Source organism: Macrotis lagotis, chromosome 2 (genome assembly GCF_037893015.1).
Source record: "Macrotis lagotis isolate mMagLag1 chromosome 2, bilby.v1.9.chrom.fasta, whole genome shotgun sequence".
Taxonomy (NCBI): Eukaryota; Metazoa; Chordata; class Mammalia; order Peramelemorphia; family Peramelidae; genus Macrotis; species Macrotis lagotis.
The window spans coordinates 319,790,330-319,809,927 of record NC_133659.1 but is presented as its reverse complement, the minus strand read 5'-3'; the positions used below and the strand labels follow the sequence as shown (position 1 = coordinate 319,809,927).

At 40.8% G+C, this 19,598-nt stretch overlaps 1 protein-coding gene across 1 annotated transcript in view; it reads right to left on the bottom strand.

The window, feature by feature from the left end:
• The window catches only part of UTP20 (UTP20 small subunit processome component), a 96,609-nt gene extending 90,984 nt beyond the window's left edge, over positions 1 to 5,625 (bottom strand). The window contains exons 1-2 of the mRNA XM_074226688.1: positions 5,515 to 5,625; positions 3,795 to 3,875 (exon numbers count right to left, since the gene is read on the bottom strand). Coding sequence (XP_074082789.1) covers positions 3,795 to 3,875; positions 5,515 to 5,559 — 126 coding nt within the window. The 5' untranslated portion in view covers positions 5,560 to 5,625. The remainder of the gene's footprint in view (positions 1 to 3,794; positions 3,876 to 5,514) is intronic.
• Positions 5,626 to 19,598: the final 13,973 nt, after the last annotated feature.

Here is a 19,598-nt window from a genome sequence, read left to right as displayed (position 1 = left end):
AATTATTTGGAAAGACAGAATATTATCCAGTGGGGGATGGTGGTGGAAGTAGGTGGAATAGACCTTTAATGGAACACAGGACTTGTAAACATTCCCTATTAAAAACTGAGTAGGAACTCTGAAATATAAACTCAAGGGTCAAGAGAACCCTGATGATGTAACACTAACATTTTAATGGCAGAACACTGGAAAGTCTGCAAAGGGCCCTGAACGTTGATAATGTTCTAAGAGTCTGAAGAGGGGGAGAGAAGGAAGATTTGTAAAAGCAGGAGAAAAGACAATCTAGATGAGAGGCTGTGGGGTGGGGCAATTAGAGGAAGCACATAGGAGGGTCTGCGTGGAAACCCAGGCAGTCCTGGGTAGAAAGGGGAAAGACATGGGGATGGGAGACTGAAAGGGAAGATGGGAGGGAATAGTCACTAGCAAAAGAACTCTAGTGATCCTGAAAGAAGGGGAAAGGAGGGAGGGAAAGGGGGGCCAACAACAAAGAAAAGAACTAGCAACTAAGGGTTAACCAACTGGAGAACGGTTGGATAAACTGTGGTGTGTGTGTGTGTGTGTGTGTGTGTGTGTGTGTGTGTGTGTGTGGTGTGATGATAGGATTTTAGAAATCCTGTATATACTGTAAGTATGCTACATAAAGTCTACATACTATATAATATTTAATTATAACTATATTCACCATTGCTTTACATTGATGCTTCCATTTTGGTTTTCAAATAGGACATGTTAAAGTATAGATTCTTTTTGTTTCTGACTCAGAAACCACTGATAATTCTGTCATATAGCAAGGCTCTGTGATTGTGTAGGTTTCAAGATAACACAGGGCCTTAAAAAGAATACTCTGCTGCCCATCGTACTCCTCCGGCCTGGAGCCCCCACTCTCACTAGCTGTCCTTGGCACACGTGGTCTTTGAGAACCCATCATGTATGAACTGACAGAGTGATTAAAGTGAACAGAAACAAGAGAATAATTTGCACAGGGACAATAACATTGTAAACATCAATTCTGAAAGATTGAGAATGAAAACCAAAGCATGTCCAACCAATGATAGTGAAGAGGTGATGGACACAAGGGACAGAATACACATCTGTATACATGGCCATGCACACACAAACAGACAAACATCACACACACACACACACTTTTTTCAATTGAGAGGGAAGGAGAAAAATGTCAAAAACATGGTAACTTTTTTAAATGCAGTTTCTTGTAAAGACTTACACAAAGTGATGCAAAGTAAAGTGAGAAGACTGCACATAGTAACAATGATATTCTAAGATGAAGAATTGTAAATGGCTTATTCTCAGCAATATAATTCCAAAAGACTCATGAAAGAACTGATGTTGTCTGAAGAATGCTATTTTTCACTTTCTTTCCTTTTTTTTTTACCATCTCAGGGAAAAGGGAGGGATAGAGGGAATGAAGGCTGAAATCTGGAACGTTTTTTAAAAAGTAAAGAATTGTTTTAACATGTAATTGAGGAAAAATATTTTTACAAAATTCACAGTTTAGAAGAAAGCACAGACAAGCAGGACAATTTTAAATTGCATATTTTCTTATTAAAGTGAATGGAAAAACAGAATTCTCTTTTTGGGGATTCTGTTATATGTATGAAAATGATCTTTTTAGATGTTCAGAATAAAAAAATTATTGAAGAAAATTATGTGGTGCTTTTACAGCAAAAGTCTCTCTTTGGCTTTCTTTTCTTTTTTTTTTTTGGCAAGGCAAACGGGGTTAAGTGGCTTGCCCAAGGCCACACAGCTAGGTAATTATCAAGTATCTGAGACTGGATTTGAACCCAGGTACGCCTGACTCCAGGGCTAGTGCTTTATCCACTGTGCCATCTAGCTGCCCCTGGCTTTATTTTCCCAGTGATATCATCTGAGAATTATTTTCTCAGTGATCTGTGAATTATGGCACACCACATAATGGACAGAAATTACAAATTAGCCAAATGAAGATGAAAAGAGACCTATAAAGACTAGATGGAATCCAATCCAGGGTCTGCCTCTTTCTAGAAGTGAAGACTGTGGGCAAATTACTTCCCTTCAACTGTAAAAGGGGGGGGGGGGGGGGGGGGGGGACTAGCTGACCTCGAAGTTCTTCCAGCCCTAAATTCAGGATCCTGCAGCATAATGAAGAGTTGCATCTGAATCCCACCCCATAAATACAAACTATCTAGGCGATTGGGGACACTCATTCAGGATTATCCTCTATAAAATAGAAACAATAATACTTGTGGTTACCTACACCACAGGACTTTTGAAAGGATCAAATAAAAGAATCCAAGAATCTCATGGCTGGTCATCAAGTCACCCAAGACCCTCTACCACACTGCCAACAAGGGGTCACTTGCGTTTTGTTTGAAGACCTCTAGAAAGGAATGCAGAGAAAAACCAGGGACCTGCATGAACAGATGCTGGGTGATATAAGCAAAACCAGAAGGACAATTTAGACAACAAAAGACCACGTCAAGTCTAAATTAAAATTGTCCAGTACTAACTGCAGTCTATCACACTTTCTGCATCAAGGTGGTGAGTATGGACTGGAAATGCAGAATATCAGACATGGTTTTAGACAGAGCTGAAGTATTGACCTGTTCTGCTCAATTATATTTATTTGTTAACAAGGGAGGTTTCTTTGGAGGAGGAAGGGAGGAAGGAAAGGTTGTAATCAATGTAAAAAAAAATTATATCATTGAAACTTTTAAAAAATGAAAGAAAAAGTCAGGAACTGATACAAAAGGGCATTTTGTTACTACTAAACAAAATGTAACGAGAATTTAAGAAAAAGAAACTAAAGGTAACAAGTTTGTACCCTTTCTTGTTCTTTGGAGACTGAAAAAAGTTAATATTTGTGGATAACTGCTAGATTGGGGAAAAGGGGAAGTATTTTTGCAAAAAGACCCAAGGGAGAGAAAAGCTACTATCCCTTGTACAATTCATCCTATTTTGAAACAGAACTCTAGACTAGCCCTCTGAGGTGGCATTTCTACAGGGTTGGCATTAAAATCAGAGAGCAAACAGCTTTCCCAAGAATGGCAGTAGAGAGGAGCAGGAGACAGAGACCAGTGGGAGCAGTTAGTTAGGAGCTTGGGGAATCTAGGTTGGAAGGGAAGAAAGAATTGGAAGAGCAAGTTGGGGAGTTTTTCCTCCTTGCCTTAAACTTCCCATTCTAGGAAGCAGGTCTATACTACACTAGAAATTAATCTTCAGCCTAATATAGTGAATAGGGAGGGCCAGCAATTCCTGGGGTCAAATCCTCCTTCCGGCACTTGCTGGCTCTGTGACCCTGGACAAGTCTCTGAACTTTTCAAAGATCCAGAAAATGAAGAGTCAATGTAAAAGAAGAGTTGTAACAAACTGACATCATTAGAGTGTGTTCCCAAGCAGGGAGCTCCCCATAAAAGATGCAATCATAAAAAATAAATAAATAAAAATTCAGAGCTAGAAGTAACCCAAGTAGGTCAGATATTCTGCAAGCTAGCTCTGAAGCATAATATAAAACATCAATTACATATGCACTGTAATTGGTCAAAATACAATCAAACTGAAAACTTTTCCATATACATCAAAAGTGATCCACTTTTGGGGCACAGTGGCACAATGGATAGAGCACCGGCCCTGGAGTCAGGAGTACCTGAGTTCAGGTCTGGCCTCAGACACTTAATAATTACCTAGTTGTGTGGCCTTGGGCAAGTCACTTAACCCCATTTGCCTTGCAAAAAAAAATCTAAAAAAAAAGTGAACCACTTTTAAATGCACTTCAGTAAAGAAGACACCATCCTTACCTCATCATAACTGGCAGTCCTATCAATCCGATGGATGATGTCGATATTAACATTCCCCAGACGTTCAGCAAAGGTAAGAAACTGAAAATAGAAACATAGAGGATGGTTTACAAACCCAGCAAACCATAAAGAAGCACCCAACATTGGCAGGATTACACACACACACACATCTGCTTCTATGAATTTTACTTGTCTGAAAATCTCCTCTCAGAGGGAAGGTGCTGTGGTCTGGTGGACAGAATGAGCAACTCCAACTCACCAAGTCCTGGGTTCAAATCCATCTCAGATACTTCCTAGCTGGTTGACCTTTAATCTTGTTCAGTCTCAATATTCTCATCTATCAAATGGACTTAATAATAGCTACCAACCTACTTCCCAGATTTGCTGAGAAAAAAAATGATTGTATTTGTAAAAACACTTTGCAAATCTCCATTAAAAATGCAATTACTATAAATAATCATAAGAGCAACAGAGTGAAGGGGTAAAAGAGATCATATTTGTAAAGCACTTTGCAAACTTTCTCCATAAAAATGCTATTATTATTATTATTATTATTATTATTATTATTAAATAATCCTAAGAGCAGAGTGTGGGGATCAAGGGAGATCATATTTGCAAAGAGTTTTGCAAACTTTAAAGCACTATATTAATACTAGCCATTCTCATCCATAATAATCACCGAAGTGCCTACTTCCCAAGGGTGAGGATAAAGTGAGCTATTTGTGAAGCAGTTTACAAACCTTTAGCAAAATGCCATTATTGTTAAAAAATCCTAAAAGCAGCTACTTCTCCAGATTGTGGGGGTCTGAGGAGATTATATATATGTGTGTGTGTGTGTGTGTATATATATATATATATATATATATATACACATATATATATATACACATATATATATATTTATATATATAAAGTGCTTTGCACACCTTCTCTATCAAAATGCCGTTATTGTTAAATAATCCTAAAAGCAGCTGCTTCCCCAGATTGTGGGGGTCCAAGGAGATAACTGTAAAGTGCTTTGCAAACCTTCTCTATAGAAATGTTATTATTATTACTACATGACCTGAGTAGGTACTTCTCCAGATTATGGGGGTCCAATGAGATATTGGTAAAGCACTTTGCAAACCTTCTCTATCAAAATGCCATTATTACTGTTATTAAATAATCCTGAGAGCAGCTACCTTCTCCAGCCTGCGGGGTCTAGGGAGATTTCCATAAAGCGCTTTGCACACCTTCTCTATAGAAATGCGATTATTATCATTATCATCGTCATCATTATCATCATCATCATTATTATCATTATCATTATTACTGCTATTATTATTACTAAATAACGCCGAGAGCAGCCGCTTCCATCCGTGAAGCGCTTTGCACACCTTCTCTAGAGAAATGCTATGATTATTATTATTGCTGTTTATTGCTATTATTATTGTTATCATTACATAACGCCGAGAGCAGGCGCTTCCCGGGGTGCGGGTGCGGGCCCCGGCTGGGAAGCGCTTTGCCCCGCTCCGCTCCGCCCCGCCCCGCCCCCGCTCCGCCGCCCGCAGGCTCCGGGGCTCGGCCCCTCCCGCCCCCCCGGGCGCCCCCGCGCCCGCGGCCCGCCGGTGGGGGGAGGGGCGCGGCCCGGAAGCGGCCCGCGGCGGCGGAGCGGAGGCCGCGCAGGCCGCCCCGGGCCCGCGGGAGGGAGCGTCCGCCCCGGCCCGGGCCCCGCGCTCACCCGGTACGTGTTCTCCGTCTTGTGGGCGAAGGGCTTCGGCTTCATGGCTGCGGGGGCCCCGCGGGCCGAGGGGCGACGCCGGCGACAGGGGCAGCGGGAGCCGGGGGTCGGAGCCTAGCGCCGCGGGGGGGCCGCGCTCACGTGCGCAGCTCGGGCTCTGGGCGCCGCCATGACCGCGAGAGCGAGGGGCGGGGCCGCGCGCGCGTCACGTGGGCCGCGCGCGGCGTCACGGGGCGGGGGCGGGGGCCTCCTGCGCCCCCTCCCCCGCCGGGCCCGGCCCTTCCCGCCTCCTCTTGCCGCATCTCCTGCCCCCGTTGTGAGTGGGGACCCCCGCAGCGGCCCAGAAGCCTGCAGGGAGGCAAAGCTGGAGCCCTTTCTGGAAAGCTCCTTGTCGGGGGGTGCAGGGGGAGCCCCGACTCTGCCCCTGCCACAAGCGGGACGAGGCGGCCACGCCTCAGGTTGGCTTTGCAGGTACTCGATCCAGCTTCAGATTGAACTTCAAACCCATTGAGGTCATTGTGGGAAATAATAACAGTAAACTTGCTTTACTTTGGAAATGCCGCTCTATCTTCTCATCTTCACTGAAGTGAATCTGTTTTCTCTGTTATAAAATAAGAGGTTCGAAAATGATAGTCTTTAAAATCCCCATCCGGCTCTGAATCTATCATCTTTTGCTATCCATAAGATGAGAGAGTGCATAGGCATGGGGGACCCCCTGGGTCAAAGGCAAGCATGCAAAAATGAGGTGGAAAGTCCTCAATGTGTAACATGTAAGAGGGAAAAACCCAATATTGAATGGCTTCAACTGCCAAATGTTGATAGATAGATATAGATAGATATAGATATATAGATATAGATATAGATAGATAGAGATAGATAGATAGATAGATGATAGATAGATAGATAGATAGATAGATAGATAGATAGATAGATAGATAGATAGATATGGGCAGCTAGGTGGCGCAGTGGATAGAGCACCGGCCCTGGAGTGTCAGGAGTACCACAGTTCAAATCTTTCCTCAGACACTTTCTAATTACCTAACTGTGTGGCCTTGGGCAAGTCACTTAACCCTGTTTGCCTTGCAAAAAAAACTAAAAAAACCATATACATATATATGTATATGTATACATATATATATATATTCCATATACTTAATGTTTATAAAATAGTTAATCTGCCAGACTTTAAAAAGACAGACAAATCCCAGTGTCTTTGAATTCTCACCAGTTTAAATATCCCCTCCAATTATGCAAATTACACCCCTAAACTTGCCTACTCATCCTACCCATCATCTTTCCCCATCCCAGGGGAACCATCCTGGAGATCCCCCTTGCTTTTTTTCTCTTAACATTGCAAGATATTAGTGGGGCAAGAGTCTTTCCCCCATACAATATGAACCACTATCTTTTCATTCCTATGTCTCCCTAATAACTTCCTTTATTTCATTTCCTTCTTGCAGTTTATTTGTTTTCTGGAGCAGCCTTTTCATATTTCTTGATGTGCTAGTGTGATACTTTTTTTCATTTCTTGGGAGACCACTGTGTTCTAGCCTTGTAGCCATAGAAATAACTACTTCCAATAATGTTGCTACTTGGCTACGGTCCCTATTTTTTAAGATAAGCCTTTACATTTTTGTGATTTTTCTGTATTAATTTTAACTTCCATGTTAATAAAATTATGATATGACATGCTCCCAGGAGCATGCCCCTATAAAATCTGATTTGTTTATCTCTATAAGTAAATATATTTATTATATTTAGATCCTCTTCCCAGCAAACATTTAATAAGAACTTTTGTGGGCAAATCAAGAGTTTGTATATCATAGTAGATGGAGAGTATCTCGAGTCAAGGTGACCTGAATTCAAGTTGAACCCCTTATACATAGCAGCTGAGTGACCTTGGGTCCATCTTGGGTCAATCATTTAACTTCTAAACCAAGCTGCAGATTCTGTTATTCTGTATTGGATTGGAGTTTCCTCAACAACAGTTCATTTTCACCTTAATAAAAACAGAAGTCTAGACTCTGCTGCCCCAACTCTGAAATGAGCCAGGCAACATGGTAAAAAGACTGGGGATGGAAGGATTAGTACCACATTCCCTACTCTTGAACACATTCTATAAGAAGCAGGAAGGGGAGGCAAGGAGATGAAGAGTAACCATGACCAATTAAATCTTTCTTTTTTTTTCTTTTTTTTTTAGGTTTTTTGTAAGGCAAAAAAAGGGTTAAGTGACTTGCCTAAGGCCACACAGCTAGGTAATTATTAAGTATCTGAGGCTGGATTTGAACCCAGGTACTCCTGACTCCAGGGCCTGTGCTTTATCCACTACACCACCTAGCTGCCTTTGCCCCCCCTGATGTCATGGTATTATTTGAGAAGGAAGGACAAACATCATCATCAACATCATCATCATCATCATCATCATCATCATCATCATCATCATCATCGTACTAGGAAAGTCCTAAACACCAAGGAAAGAAAGCAAGGCAAAAATAGTTCATGCCCTCAAAAAGCTTATAATTCAAGGAATGAGACAAAATGTGAATGACTATATACAAATGGACTATAAACCCCATAAATATGCTCTAATTAATTCTTTTTTTTTTTAGATTTTTGCAAGGCAAACAGGGTTAAGTGGCTTGCCCAGGGCCACACAGCTAGGTAATTATTAAGTGCCTGAGACCGGATTTGAACCCAGGTACTCCTGACTCCAAGGCCGGTGCTTTATCCACTATGGCACCTAGCTGCCCCTCTAATTAATTCTTAACTAAATTCCCCATAAGGGTTCCCTCTTCAAGCCTCCTACAAGACCCCTTCCCCATCCCTTTCAAAAATCTTGTCTCTTACTTTATACTGTGAAAACAGAGATCATTTGACACCACTTTCCTTTTCTCCCCTCTCTATATTTCAAAGCCCTTGATATTATCCTCCATCTTTTCCTCTTTTGTTTACTTCTCCTAAGAAGAGGTGACCCTCCTTGGTCTTTTCCCTCCCAGTCTTGTCTCTCTGCCATCATCCCATCAGTGTTCATCCCTCTGTTTGTCTCTTAGAATCTGCAGCTTCCTCTAAAGTCAGCCCAAGAGCCAACTTCTTTCTGTGTGAGACCTTTCCTAATTTCCTCCCAACTGTTAGTACTTCTCTCCACCATAAATCAAAGTTTTTGTATTTGCCTTCATTTCATTCACTGATAAATGGATGTGTTGTTTCCCAGGAAGCATCTAGAAAGTAGAGTCCAGTTTTTGTTTCTTTTATATCCTAAACACCTAACAATATAGGACCTGTCATACAATGAGCACTTAAAGATGATTATACTCCAGGAAAATTGAAGGCACTGAGAAGCCAGAGGTGGCTAAGGCTGGTGCTGAAAACATCCAATCCTTACTTCCTTATCCTCATTGTGATTTAGTTAACTGGGAAATTAAAAAAAAAAGAAACCTGAAGATAAGGCACCTTTTATCTTTGTGGAGATGAAAGTAGGAAAGTGTTAGATCACATCCTCCAGTGTCTCCCATCCATTTATTTAAATATGATTGGAAAATAGGTAAGTTCAGGTGAAATTCTTCAACTGTTCAATAAGCCTTTATTAAGTATCTACTGTGTGGTAGATGTTTTAATAAATGCTGGAGATACAAAAAAGAGATAAAAGACATTCCCTACTCTCAAGGAGCTTATAATAATATATACAAATCAAAGAACAAAGAAATAGGAACAAGCAAACTATATACAGAATAAATAGGAAAGAATTAACAGAAGAAAGGAACTGGCATAGAGAGGGGCCAGAAATTCTAGTTGGGACTTTAAAAAAAGTCAGGGAGATATGTACTCAGAAGAGAGCATCCTAGGTATGGGGACAACCAGAGAAAATGTCCAGAGCTAAGAAATGGGGTGTCTTGTTTATGGGCTAGGTCACCAATGTCATTGGATTGAAGAATATTTATCAGAGAGTAAGGTAAGAAGATTAGAAAAGTAAGAAGGGTTTTGAATGCTAAACAAGTTTTGTATTTGATGTTTGAGGTGAGAAAAAAACCACTGGAGTTTATTGATTAGGAGAGCATCATGGTTGGTTCTCTGCTTTAGGAAAATCACTTTCACAACTGAGTGGAGAATGGATTGGAGCAGGAAGAGATCCAAGGTAAACAAACCCACCAAGAGGTTGTTAAATTATCCAGGTATGAGAAGTAGTGGCGATTTCCAAAAAGAGAAGAGGGCTTTTCAAGAGATGTTGCAAAGTTCAATAGTTTGGAAATAGAGAATGAGAGATAGTAAGGAACCTAGATTGTCTGTTATGTTGCAAGCCTGAAGGAGGGACAGTTAGGTGTTGCTCTCTACAGTAAGAGGGAAGGTGGCGCAGTGGATAGAGCCTGGGGCCTGGACTCAGAAGTACTTAAGTTCAAATCTGGCCTCAGACACTTAATAAGTGCCTAGCTTGTGTGGCCTTGGGCAAACCACTTAAACCCATTTGCCTTGCAAAAAAAGTTAAAAAAAAAAAAAAAAAAAGAAGAGGGAAGGTAGGGTTGGAGGTTGAGGGAAAAGATAATGAGTTCACTTTTGAATATGTTGAGATCTTTAGATCTCACTGTACTTTGAGTTTGAAATGTCTTAAAGGTAATCAGAAATATGAGACTAGATCTCAGCAGAGAGGTGAGTGCAAGAAAAGTGGATTTGAGAAAAATTAAATACATGGGAGCTGATGTATTATAGGAGAAATATAGTAAATAGAAGTATAGAAGAAAACTCAGTTAGAGGATGCTAGAAGACACCGTGGTGTCTGTGACTTCGATGAGGATCCAGAAAATGTTTGATTGGTAGTAGGAGAAGAATCCAGAGAAGAAAACCCAGAAAGAAGACAGTATCAAGGAGGAGAGAGTGATCCAAAGTGTCAAAGGCTGCAGAGATCAAGAAGAATAAGGGCTGAGAAAAGACATTTGCATTTGGCAGTTAAGTGTCATTGCTCATTTTGGAGACTGTAATTTCTTTTTTTTTTAATTTTTAGTTTTTTGGGGGGTTTTGCAAGGCAAATGGGGTTAAGTGGCTTGCCCAAGTCCACACAGCTAGGTGATTATTAAGTGTCTGAGGGCAGATTTGAACTCAGGTACACCTGACTCCAGGCCGGTGCTCTAACCACTGCACCACCTAGCAGCCCCCACTGGAGACAGTAATTTCAATGGAATGATGAAGTAAGAAGCCGGATTGTAAGGGGGCTAAGAAGACTTTGGAGGAAAGGCAGCCTTTTGTTGACTACCCTCTCAAGGAGTTTAGTCACAAATGGCAGAAGAGATATAGAATGATAGATAGTTACTGCGGATGGGACCAAGTGAGGATTTTGGAGGCTAATGGAGACCTGATCATCACGTAAGTAGGCAGTAGGAAATGAGCCAGTAGGCAGGGAGAGATTAAAAAATCAATGATAGATCAGGGATGACAAGAGGGGGCAATCTGTTGGAAGAATGGGACTGTTTATTTAGGTAGAGGAGCTCACCTTGGGAAGGAGAAAGGTTAATGTAACCGGTGAAACAAGGGTGAAAGAAGAGAAAATGTCAGACTATATCTGAGGGAGATGAGGAAGAGGCAAGAAAAGGGAGTTCACATCAAATGGCTTCAATTTGTTTTCTTTAAAATATGAGGCAAGGTTCTCCACTACAAGGATGGCTACAGGGAACCAAGGGAGGTTTGAGGAGGGGTGAGATCTGGAAGAGTGGGAGAGTAAGCTGATAAGGGAGGAATAGCAGGATTGAAAAGCAGCGAGGGTCATGTTGACTTGTGTAACAGAACTTTGTGATGGAAACAATTTTGTGATTTCTTCCACCTTCTCTCAGGAACATGTGTGTGGGGGTGAAGGCATGAGGCGGAGGGAGCGAGCCGTGGCTGAGACTTGGCCAGGCACAAGTGGAGATATGTATGATAAGATGGCCAAGGTCTTCAGAGAATAATGTGGCATTGAATCAGTTTGGCAAGGGATCAAGAATGAAGGATAGAGGAAAGAGGGAATATTAAAAGGGAGAAAACTGAGGGATCAAGGGTTAGGGGTCATGTGTTGGAAGACTAAGGTTTAGTATAGGAAGCCAGAGGAAATTGGAAAGCCAATAGAGAGATGATAGGAAAAAAGGATTTCAGAATTCTGAAACAGTTATTTAAACTTTTTTTTTTCAAGGCTTAAGGGGTTAAGTGGCTTGCCCAAGGCCACAGGGCTAGGTAATTATTAAGTGTTTGAGGTCGGATTTGAACTCAAGTCCTCCTGATTCCAGGGCCAATGGCTCTATCCACTGTGCCACCTAGCCGCCCCAATGGAATTATTTAGACAGGGAAATTTGTTGTTTTTAAATTTGTTTTCAGTTAGCAAACATTTATTTTTCTTTCTTTCCTCCACTTCTCTTTTCTCTTTCCAGAGCTTTGTGAAACTTTCTCTTCCTGTGCTTCTTGAAGAAAAGGATATACAGATTTTCCCTTTAGCCAGCAGGTGACCAATAAAATTGGACCTTGAAATCTAATCTGATATTTCTCCCCACTTCAGTCTAATCTAATCAAATCAGTTCAATAAATCTTTATTGAGTACTCCATGATAATAATGATAATTTATATAGTAATTTAAAGTTTGTAAAAAGTGGCAGCATGGTCTGGTGGTTAGAGATGTGAACTAGGAATCAGGCTGACTTGGCTTCAAGCCCTATCTCTGACACTTACCTGCAAATTAAATTAAGCAAATCTCTTTGGGCAATTCTGGAAGACATTAAGTGGCATTGGGGGGTCCCTATCTGGGTTGATAGAGGAAGTTCCCTAGCTAACAAAACAATCCACCCAGGCTAAAAGGAAAAGATCTGCATATCAGCTTACTTGCATTATCTACCTATCAGTACACAAATGAAAAAACAATTCCTGCCTTCAGGGAGCTTACTTTCCAACTCCAATGCTCTGCATATAATTGACACTTGGGGTGCACAATGTTTACTGAATTAAATGATAGAGAAGATCAATTTACTAGAGTGGAAGGAGATGCCAAGGGCTGCAAGTTGTTATACCAGTCTTCATTTTTTTGTTGTTTTTTTTTTTGCAAGGCAGTGGGGTTAAGTGACTTGCCCAAGGTCACACAACTAGGTAATTATTAAGTGTCTAAGGTTGGATTTGAACTCAGGTCCTCCTGACTCTAGGGCCAGTGCTCTATCTGCTGTACCACCTAGCTGCCCCTGTTTTACCACTTTTAACTTCATTTGCCCCCATTTCTGAGTGGATAGTTCCCAGCACCTGGATTTGCCCATCCAGTCCAGTCAGTCAGTTAATAAACAAATATTAAACCTCCTACAATTGCATTGAGTGATAGATATAAATACAAAAAAAAAAAAAGACATGTCCTGCCCTCAAGGAGCTTAGAATCTAATGAGGGGAACAAAAAACAAAGGAAAGTTGGGGACAGGGAGAAGTTTGAATCCAAAGTAGAGTTAGTCAGGTGAGAAATAAGGAGGGGGCTTCCCTGGGAGCCCTCCTTCAATGGAGGTCCTCCATGCTCCGTTCAGAAGGGTCCAGGGAGTAGAGGGTACTGATGACTACCAAGCCATCATGCAGGATGATGAGGACATTATGACCAAAAAAGCTCACCTCCAGCAGCAGATGATGAGAAGTAACTTGTTCAGGGTTACACAAGATTATTAAGAGAGTAGAGAATGGATTGTTGAGCAACAAGAAGAGCCAAGGTAGAAAGACTGGTTGAGAGGTTACTGGTAGAGGCCGGGCCGGGCCAGCATCTATGGGGAGCGGTACTAGGGTGGTGCCAGTGGGAGGAGGCAGAATAAGAGAAAACTTGTGCTTTTCTTTGTCATGGAACTCCCAGCTAGGAAACTCCTACCAATAGTCTAGTCTCTTCTCTGCAACTTAATAGCCCCAGAAGCTGGAACAGTGACTGGCCCAGGTTCACACAGCCAAAGTGGATGACGCACAGAGGCTCCTGATGTTGAAGCAGACTCCCTATTCACCATATCAGATTCCTCTCAATTTTTTATAGCAGTTTAAAATATTTTTTTTAATTTAAGGCAGTGAGGTTAAGTGACTTGCCCAAGGTCACACATCTTGGTAATTAAGTGTCTGAGTCTGAATTTGAACTCAGGTCCTTCTGACTCCAGGGCTGGTGCTCTATCTCACCGCACCACTAGTTGCCCCACTTTGTAGCAGTTTTAAAAATTTAGGCAGGTCTATCTTAGTAGATTTGACCACTCCATACTAGAATTTGAATTATATTTTGATTTAATATGAATACATTATGGCTTATTTATGTATTCCCTTTAGAGAGTGAAGAAACACACTGAATAATACAGAGCATATTAATGGATTATTTGTCCTTTGTTCTAGAAGAATACCATGGTATCAGGGAGGTGATGACATGACAAGCACATGAATTGTGTGAAGGGGGCTCTGCTAAGTCTCCAGCTTCAGTTTCTCCTCCAGTGCCATTTGGGTCCAGTGGCCAGATAGGAATCAGGAGGACTGGAGATGCAGTGGAAGACCTTGACCTTCTTAAACTAAGGTCTTTAACAGGTCTCAGTTTGACCAAGGCAACTCCAATTCAGTAATTAAGACTAGGTGAGAAATGAGGTAGAGAATGGGCATTTTTATCTATAATAATAATAATAATAATAATAATAATAAATCTGAGAACTGAAGGCCCTCAGGGTTTATGGACAAAACAGAAAAATTGCCAAGTTAAGCCAAACAAAAATGTTATTTTAAGAGAAGCTATGTTCCTGATCCTTTACTCTGAACTTTTCTCAAGACTAGAATTTTAATGATTCTTGAAGTATAACAAAATTCAAATTATAATTCTATAATTTAACATTATAGATGATCATATAATAATACAAAAACATTTTTAAATAGTATATCACATGGCAACATAATTCTGTGTGGCTGTAAAACAGCATTTATTTTAAATCATCAACTGCTTTTCTTTTTTTTTGATGCCAAATTTTAGAGACATTTTTAGAAAGAGAGTAGACTTGGCAGTATCAGAGAGGTAATGGGGGTAGTGGGAAAACATGGCAGAACTTGGAGTTAGTGAACCTGGGATCAGACATTCTTTGTGACCCAAGATCAACTCAATTTACCTCCCTGGACCTCAGCTTCCACATCTTTAAAATGAGAGAGATGACCTAGATAAGCTTTCTCAAAAGTCCCTTTAAGCACTGAATCTATAACCAGTTCTGTGTCCCAGTTTCCTGATATGTCATTGAGGAAGGTGAATTTAAAGCTGTGATGTCATCACTATGGGGAGTTCCCAGGGAGTTACTCTCTTCATCAAGGTGATTAGAACCGACTCAGCAATTTTTAGTTTTGGGGAGTTCTCCGTGTCACTAAGAACTTAAGTAATTTGTCTGGGGTCACCTGGCCAGCATATGTCAAAGTCACAACTTGAACTCCATCCTTCCTTACTCTGTGGTCAGAACTATCTCTCTGTCCTTGACTGTCCATCTGTCCAGATTGTCTGTCTGCCTCCAATTCTCTGTGTCTCCCATTCTCTTTCACTGTCTGTCTTTCCCCCCTCTCATCCTCCCCAACTCTCTCTCTCTCTCTCTCTCTCTCTCTCTCTCTCTCTCTCTCTCTCTCTCTCTCTCTCTCTCTCTCTGTCTCTTTCTCTCCATCTCCACCTCTCTAGTTGTGATTGTGTCTTTGTGCCTCTATGTCTCTGCCGGCCTCTGTCTCTCTCATAAAGTGGTTAAACAAGAATAGAGGGAGAGTCCCATAGAATTTCTTTTCCTAGGAAGGGGCGGACGAGTTTGCTCTTGGGCAAGTTGCTAACCTCTGCCGGCCCCATTGGTGAAAGCCACACCAACAGCAATAGGGACCGAGGGACCGGACACAGGACTGGGGACGTCAAACAAGCAGTGCTGACCCGAGCCCAGTGCTGAGGAGAGAAACTTCCACATTTCAATCAGTCTGCACCTATTTACTCTATAGTTCCTCCTCCATTTGTCTGATTTCTATAATTACCACAGGGCTTTGGGGGGGGGGGGGCTTTTCAGTATCCAATTCTACCCCAGGCTGCCCCCATTATAAGTAACTCACTTTGAATACTAAACTACTTATGTGCTCAATCTGAAGCCCCCAGCTTCTTTCCTCCATATCAAGTTGGGCCTCTTAAATATTTCACTGCAGGGGAATTCAGGGCAAGCCACTCTGTTTGCCTCAGTTTCCTTCTCTGTAAAATGGGAATAATATTGGCACCCAAGGGTTGTCATGAGGATCAAATAAGATCATTGTAAATCACTTATAGTGTCTAATACATAGGAAGCACTTTAGAAATGCTAGCTGTTATTAATGAGTAAAAACACTGCAGTTTGAGTAAGGAAGGTCTGTGTTCAAATCCAACCTCAGATACCTCCTAGGTATGGGACTTGATGTCTCTTGTTTTTGTCTGTTGTTCTTGAAGGGGAGAATGTGATGTTTGTCCTTTGTTTCCAAAGAAGACCATGACCTCAGGGGGTGATGCCATGACAAACACACGAATTAGATTTGGGTGGGGGGGGGGGGGTTGTGCTAAGTCCCCAGCCTCACTTTCTCATCAGGAGTCATCTAGATCCAGGGTCAGATAAGAACCAGGACAATTGGAGATGGCCCTGCATGCAGAGGGAGACCTTGGCCTCTAAACAAAGGTCTTTAATAGGTCTCAGTATGACTGAGGCAACACCCATTCAGTGTTTAAGGCTAGTAAGAGAGAAATGAGGCAGACAATGACTTTATTTCTTCATCTATTAAAGTGGGCAAAATAATAACACTTAGTTTGCAGGATTTTGTAAGGATCAAACAAAACAGAATAAGTATAGTGACAAACCTCTAGCTATTATTACTGATATCTTTTGAGAGAACTGTATAGTGATACCTAACATTAGGGCATAAGCATTTGTGTGAGTCTGTGTCTCCCTTCAAAGTCTGATGAAATGTATGAACCCCTTCTCATCATATTTTTTTTACTTTGTGCAAGGCAACGGGGTTAAGTGGCTTGCCCAAGGCCACACGGCTAGGTCATTATGAAGTGTCTGAGGCCGGGTTTGAACTCAGGTCCTCCTGACTCCAGGGCTGGTGCTCTAGCCACTGCACCACCTAGCTGCCCTCTCATCGTATTTTTTAATGTCTAAAGTTAAATATGTAGTCTTACAATCATACTGAAATAGTTATCAGAATATTAAAAACAAGAAGTATATGGAATCAACTCAAGAATCCCTGTTTAGGGAGATAGTGCCATTCAGTGGCAAAAATAATATATGTGCATCTATTTTGTGTTTATTTTTTAAAAAAGCATGAAACTGATTTGTATAGAGATAATTGTATATAATTGTGATGGCAGCTCTCATAAGTTCATAATTGAACACTCTGGCCAGGATTTAATTTTAATGAGTAAGATATTGCCACATAATATATGTAGCAATGATTTAAATTTAAAAAAAGATAAATGTGAAGGCACTTGCCAAGCTAGTTGTGTAACTTTACATAAATTACCTTTCTTATCTTGAAAATGAAGAGAGCTAGGTGGTGCAGTGGAGAGAGCACCAGGCCTAGAGTCTGGAGGACCTGAGTTCAAATCCGGCCTCAGACACTTCATAATTGCCTAGCCGTGTGACCTTGGACAAGTCACTTAACCCTATTGATTTAAATAAAATTAAATGAAAAAAAAGAAAATGAAGGGATTGGACTCCCTGACCTCAGTCTATTAATTCCTTTGATGGATCCCCACAGCAACCCTGAAAGGTTGATAATTTTTACATCTCCCTTTTTGCAGGTGAGAAAACTGAAGTATGGGAAAATTAAGTGAGCTGATCTATGTCAAATAGATCATTAGTAGTCATTCAGGACTAGATTCAGGTTAAAAGTTCCTAATTCAGGTACTATTCCCTTGTGAAAAGGGTTTCTAGCCATTTTTTTCCCTGAGTATTATTTGTGTTATTGATACTTCTTTCTTCTGCCAACCCTTGTATTCCAGGAAAAAAAATCCAGTTTGCTATAGGAAATGGTTGTTTTTATGTGATGGTATATTATTGTCTGAGAAGATTTCACGCAAAATTTTGCATCTGTTTTTGAGGAAAATGATTATAATTTCTTCTTGGCATTAATTGTGTCTGAATTTGATAATAAAACTGTTTTTGTCACATGAGTTATATAGACCAAGACTTCTTGTAACAGAGAAAGTATTTATTCTTCAAAAATTGGAAAAAATCCTATAGTGAATTTATCAGGCTCAGATGACTTTTAATAACTTGAGTTTTTCTATTTCTGCACTTTTTCTCAGTTTTCTATTGTACTAGTCTTGATGTTTTGTTTTGTCTGGTTTTTTTTGCTTTCTGGGCCTGTATATATAAACCAACATTTATATATTATATACTCAAGAATATCATTCCTATTTTAAAAAATCTCTTTTACATTAAAGTTTAAGTCAGGGGTGGCTAGGTGGCACAGTGGATAAAGCACCAACCTTGGAGTCAGGAGTATCTGGGTTCAAATCTGGTCTCAGACACTTAATAATGACCTAGCCGTGTGGCCTTGGACAAGCCACTTAACCCCGTTTGCCTTGCAAAAACCTAAAAAAAAAGTTTAAGTCATCATTTTCACTTGTCTATTAATTTAAACATATTTTTGAATTACATTTTTCTCCCCTTTTGAATAAGTGGGTTAATAATTTCTTCTCTCTCTCTCTCTCTCTCTCTCTCTCTCTCTCTCTCTCTCTCTTTCCCTATCCCTATCCCTTTCTATCTGTTGTAACTTCTTTTAATAAATTTTTGTTTTATTTATTTCCAAAAAAAATCACTTGTTTTAATTGATTCTGATTTTTGTATCTGCTTTGTTTTGCCCCTGCTCCCCAACTTGGTGGTATTATTTCCCTTCCCCACTTGTATTTAACATGTTCTAAATTTGGAGTACTGTTTAAAAATACTTTTTTGTGACAAAACAATCTGGGTTAAGTGACTTACCTAAGGTCACACAGTTTGTGTCAGTGTCTAACTGCAGGTCTGGACTCAGGTCCTCCTGGCTCCAGTACTCTGCCACCTAGCTGCTGTTGGGAGTATTTTTTTAAAAGTATTGACTTGAATTCTTTTTGCTTATTATTAATTTCTAATTTTATTGAACTGGGACTTTGAGATTGTGATACACAGCATTCTATCTCTTTGTAGTTACAAGGTATATCTTTATAACTGACTCTATCATAGTTTAGGGAGTTATCATGTCTACTTTGGAAAGAAAAGATCTCCTCTCTTTCCTGTCATTACATTCTTTTGTTGTTGTTGTTGTTATTTTTAGTTTTTTACAAGGCAGTGGGGTTAAGTGGCTTGCCCAAGGCCACACGGCTAGGTCATTATTAAGTGTCTGAGGCCGGATTTGAACTCAGGTACTCCTGACTCCAGGGCTGGTGCTCTATCCACTGTGCCACCTAGCCGCTGCCCCCCCCCCATCATTAAATTCTTAGCACATTTTAGTCAATAAACTGAATAATGATAATAAAATTAAACATAATGCTAAGGACTGGAGAGACAAATGAACAGAGTCCCTGTCCTTAGAGAATTCATAATCTAATTTAAACGCTTATATTCTAATTCCAATCTCAAACTGGTTGTTACGAAGCATTTGTCCAGCTAGGTTCACTTCCAAATGCAGCCTTAGCAGATGGACTGAATCACTCCTTTTTTTGGCAGGTCACTTCAGGGTTGAATGACTTACTAGGTGCATCTCGTTCAGTCATTTTTGAGTCCCATTCAACTCATCTGAGGTTTTCTTGGCAAAGATTCTGGAGAGGTTTGCCATTTCCTTCTCTAGCTCAATGTATAGATGAGGAAACTGAGGCAAACAGGGTTAAGTGACTTATCCAGGGTCACTTGTCTAGTAAGTGTCTGAGGCTGACTTTGAACTCACAAAGATGGCCAGTTCCTCTATCCACGAAACCATCTGACTGTCCCTGACTGTTGCCAGCAAACTCTAGGATAGATTCCAGTTCTTGGACCTGTCAAATTCTCCAAGACCCTCCTTGCACATGGAGATAGAAGTAGGAAAGAATTCCAGTCACAGGTATGTCTAGCCACATGCTCATTGGCCGGTCCTGCGGTGAGTGAAGCCCT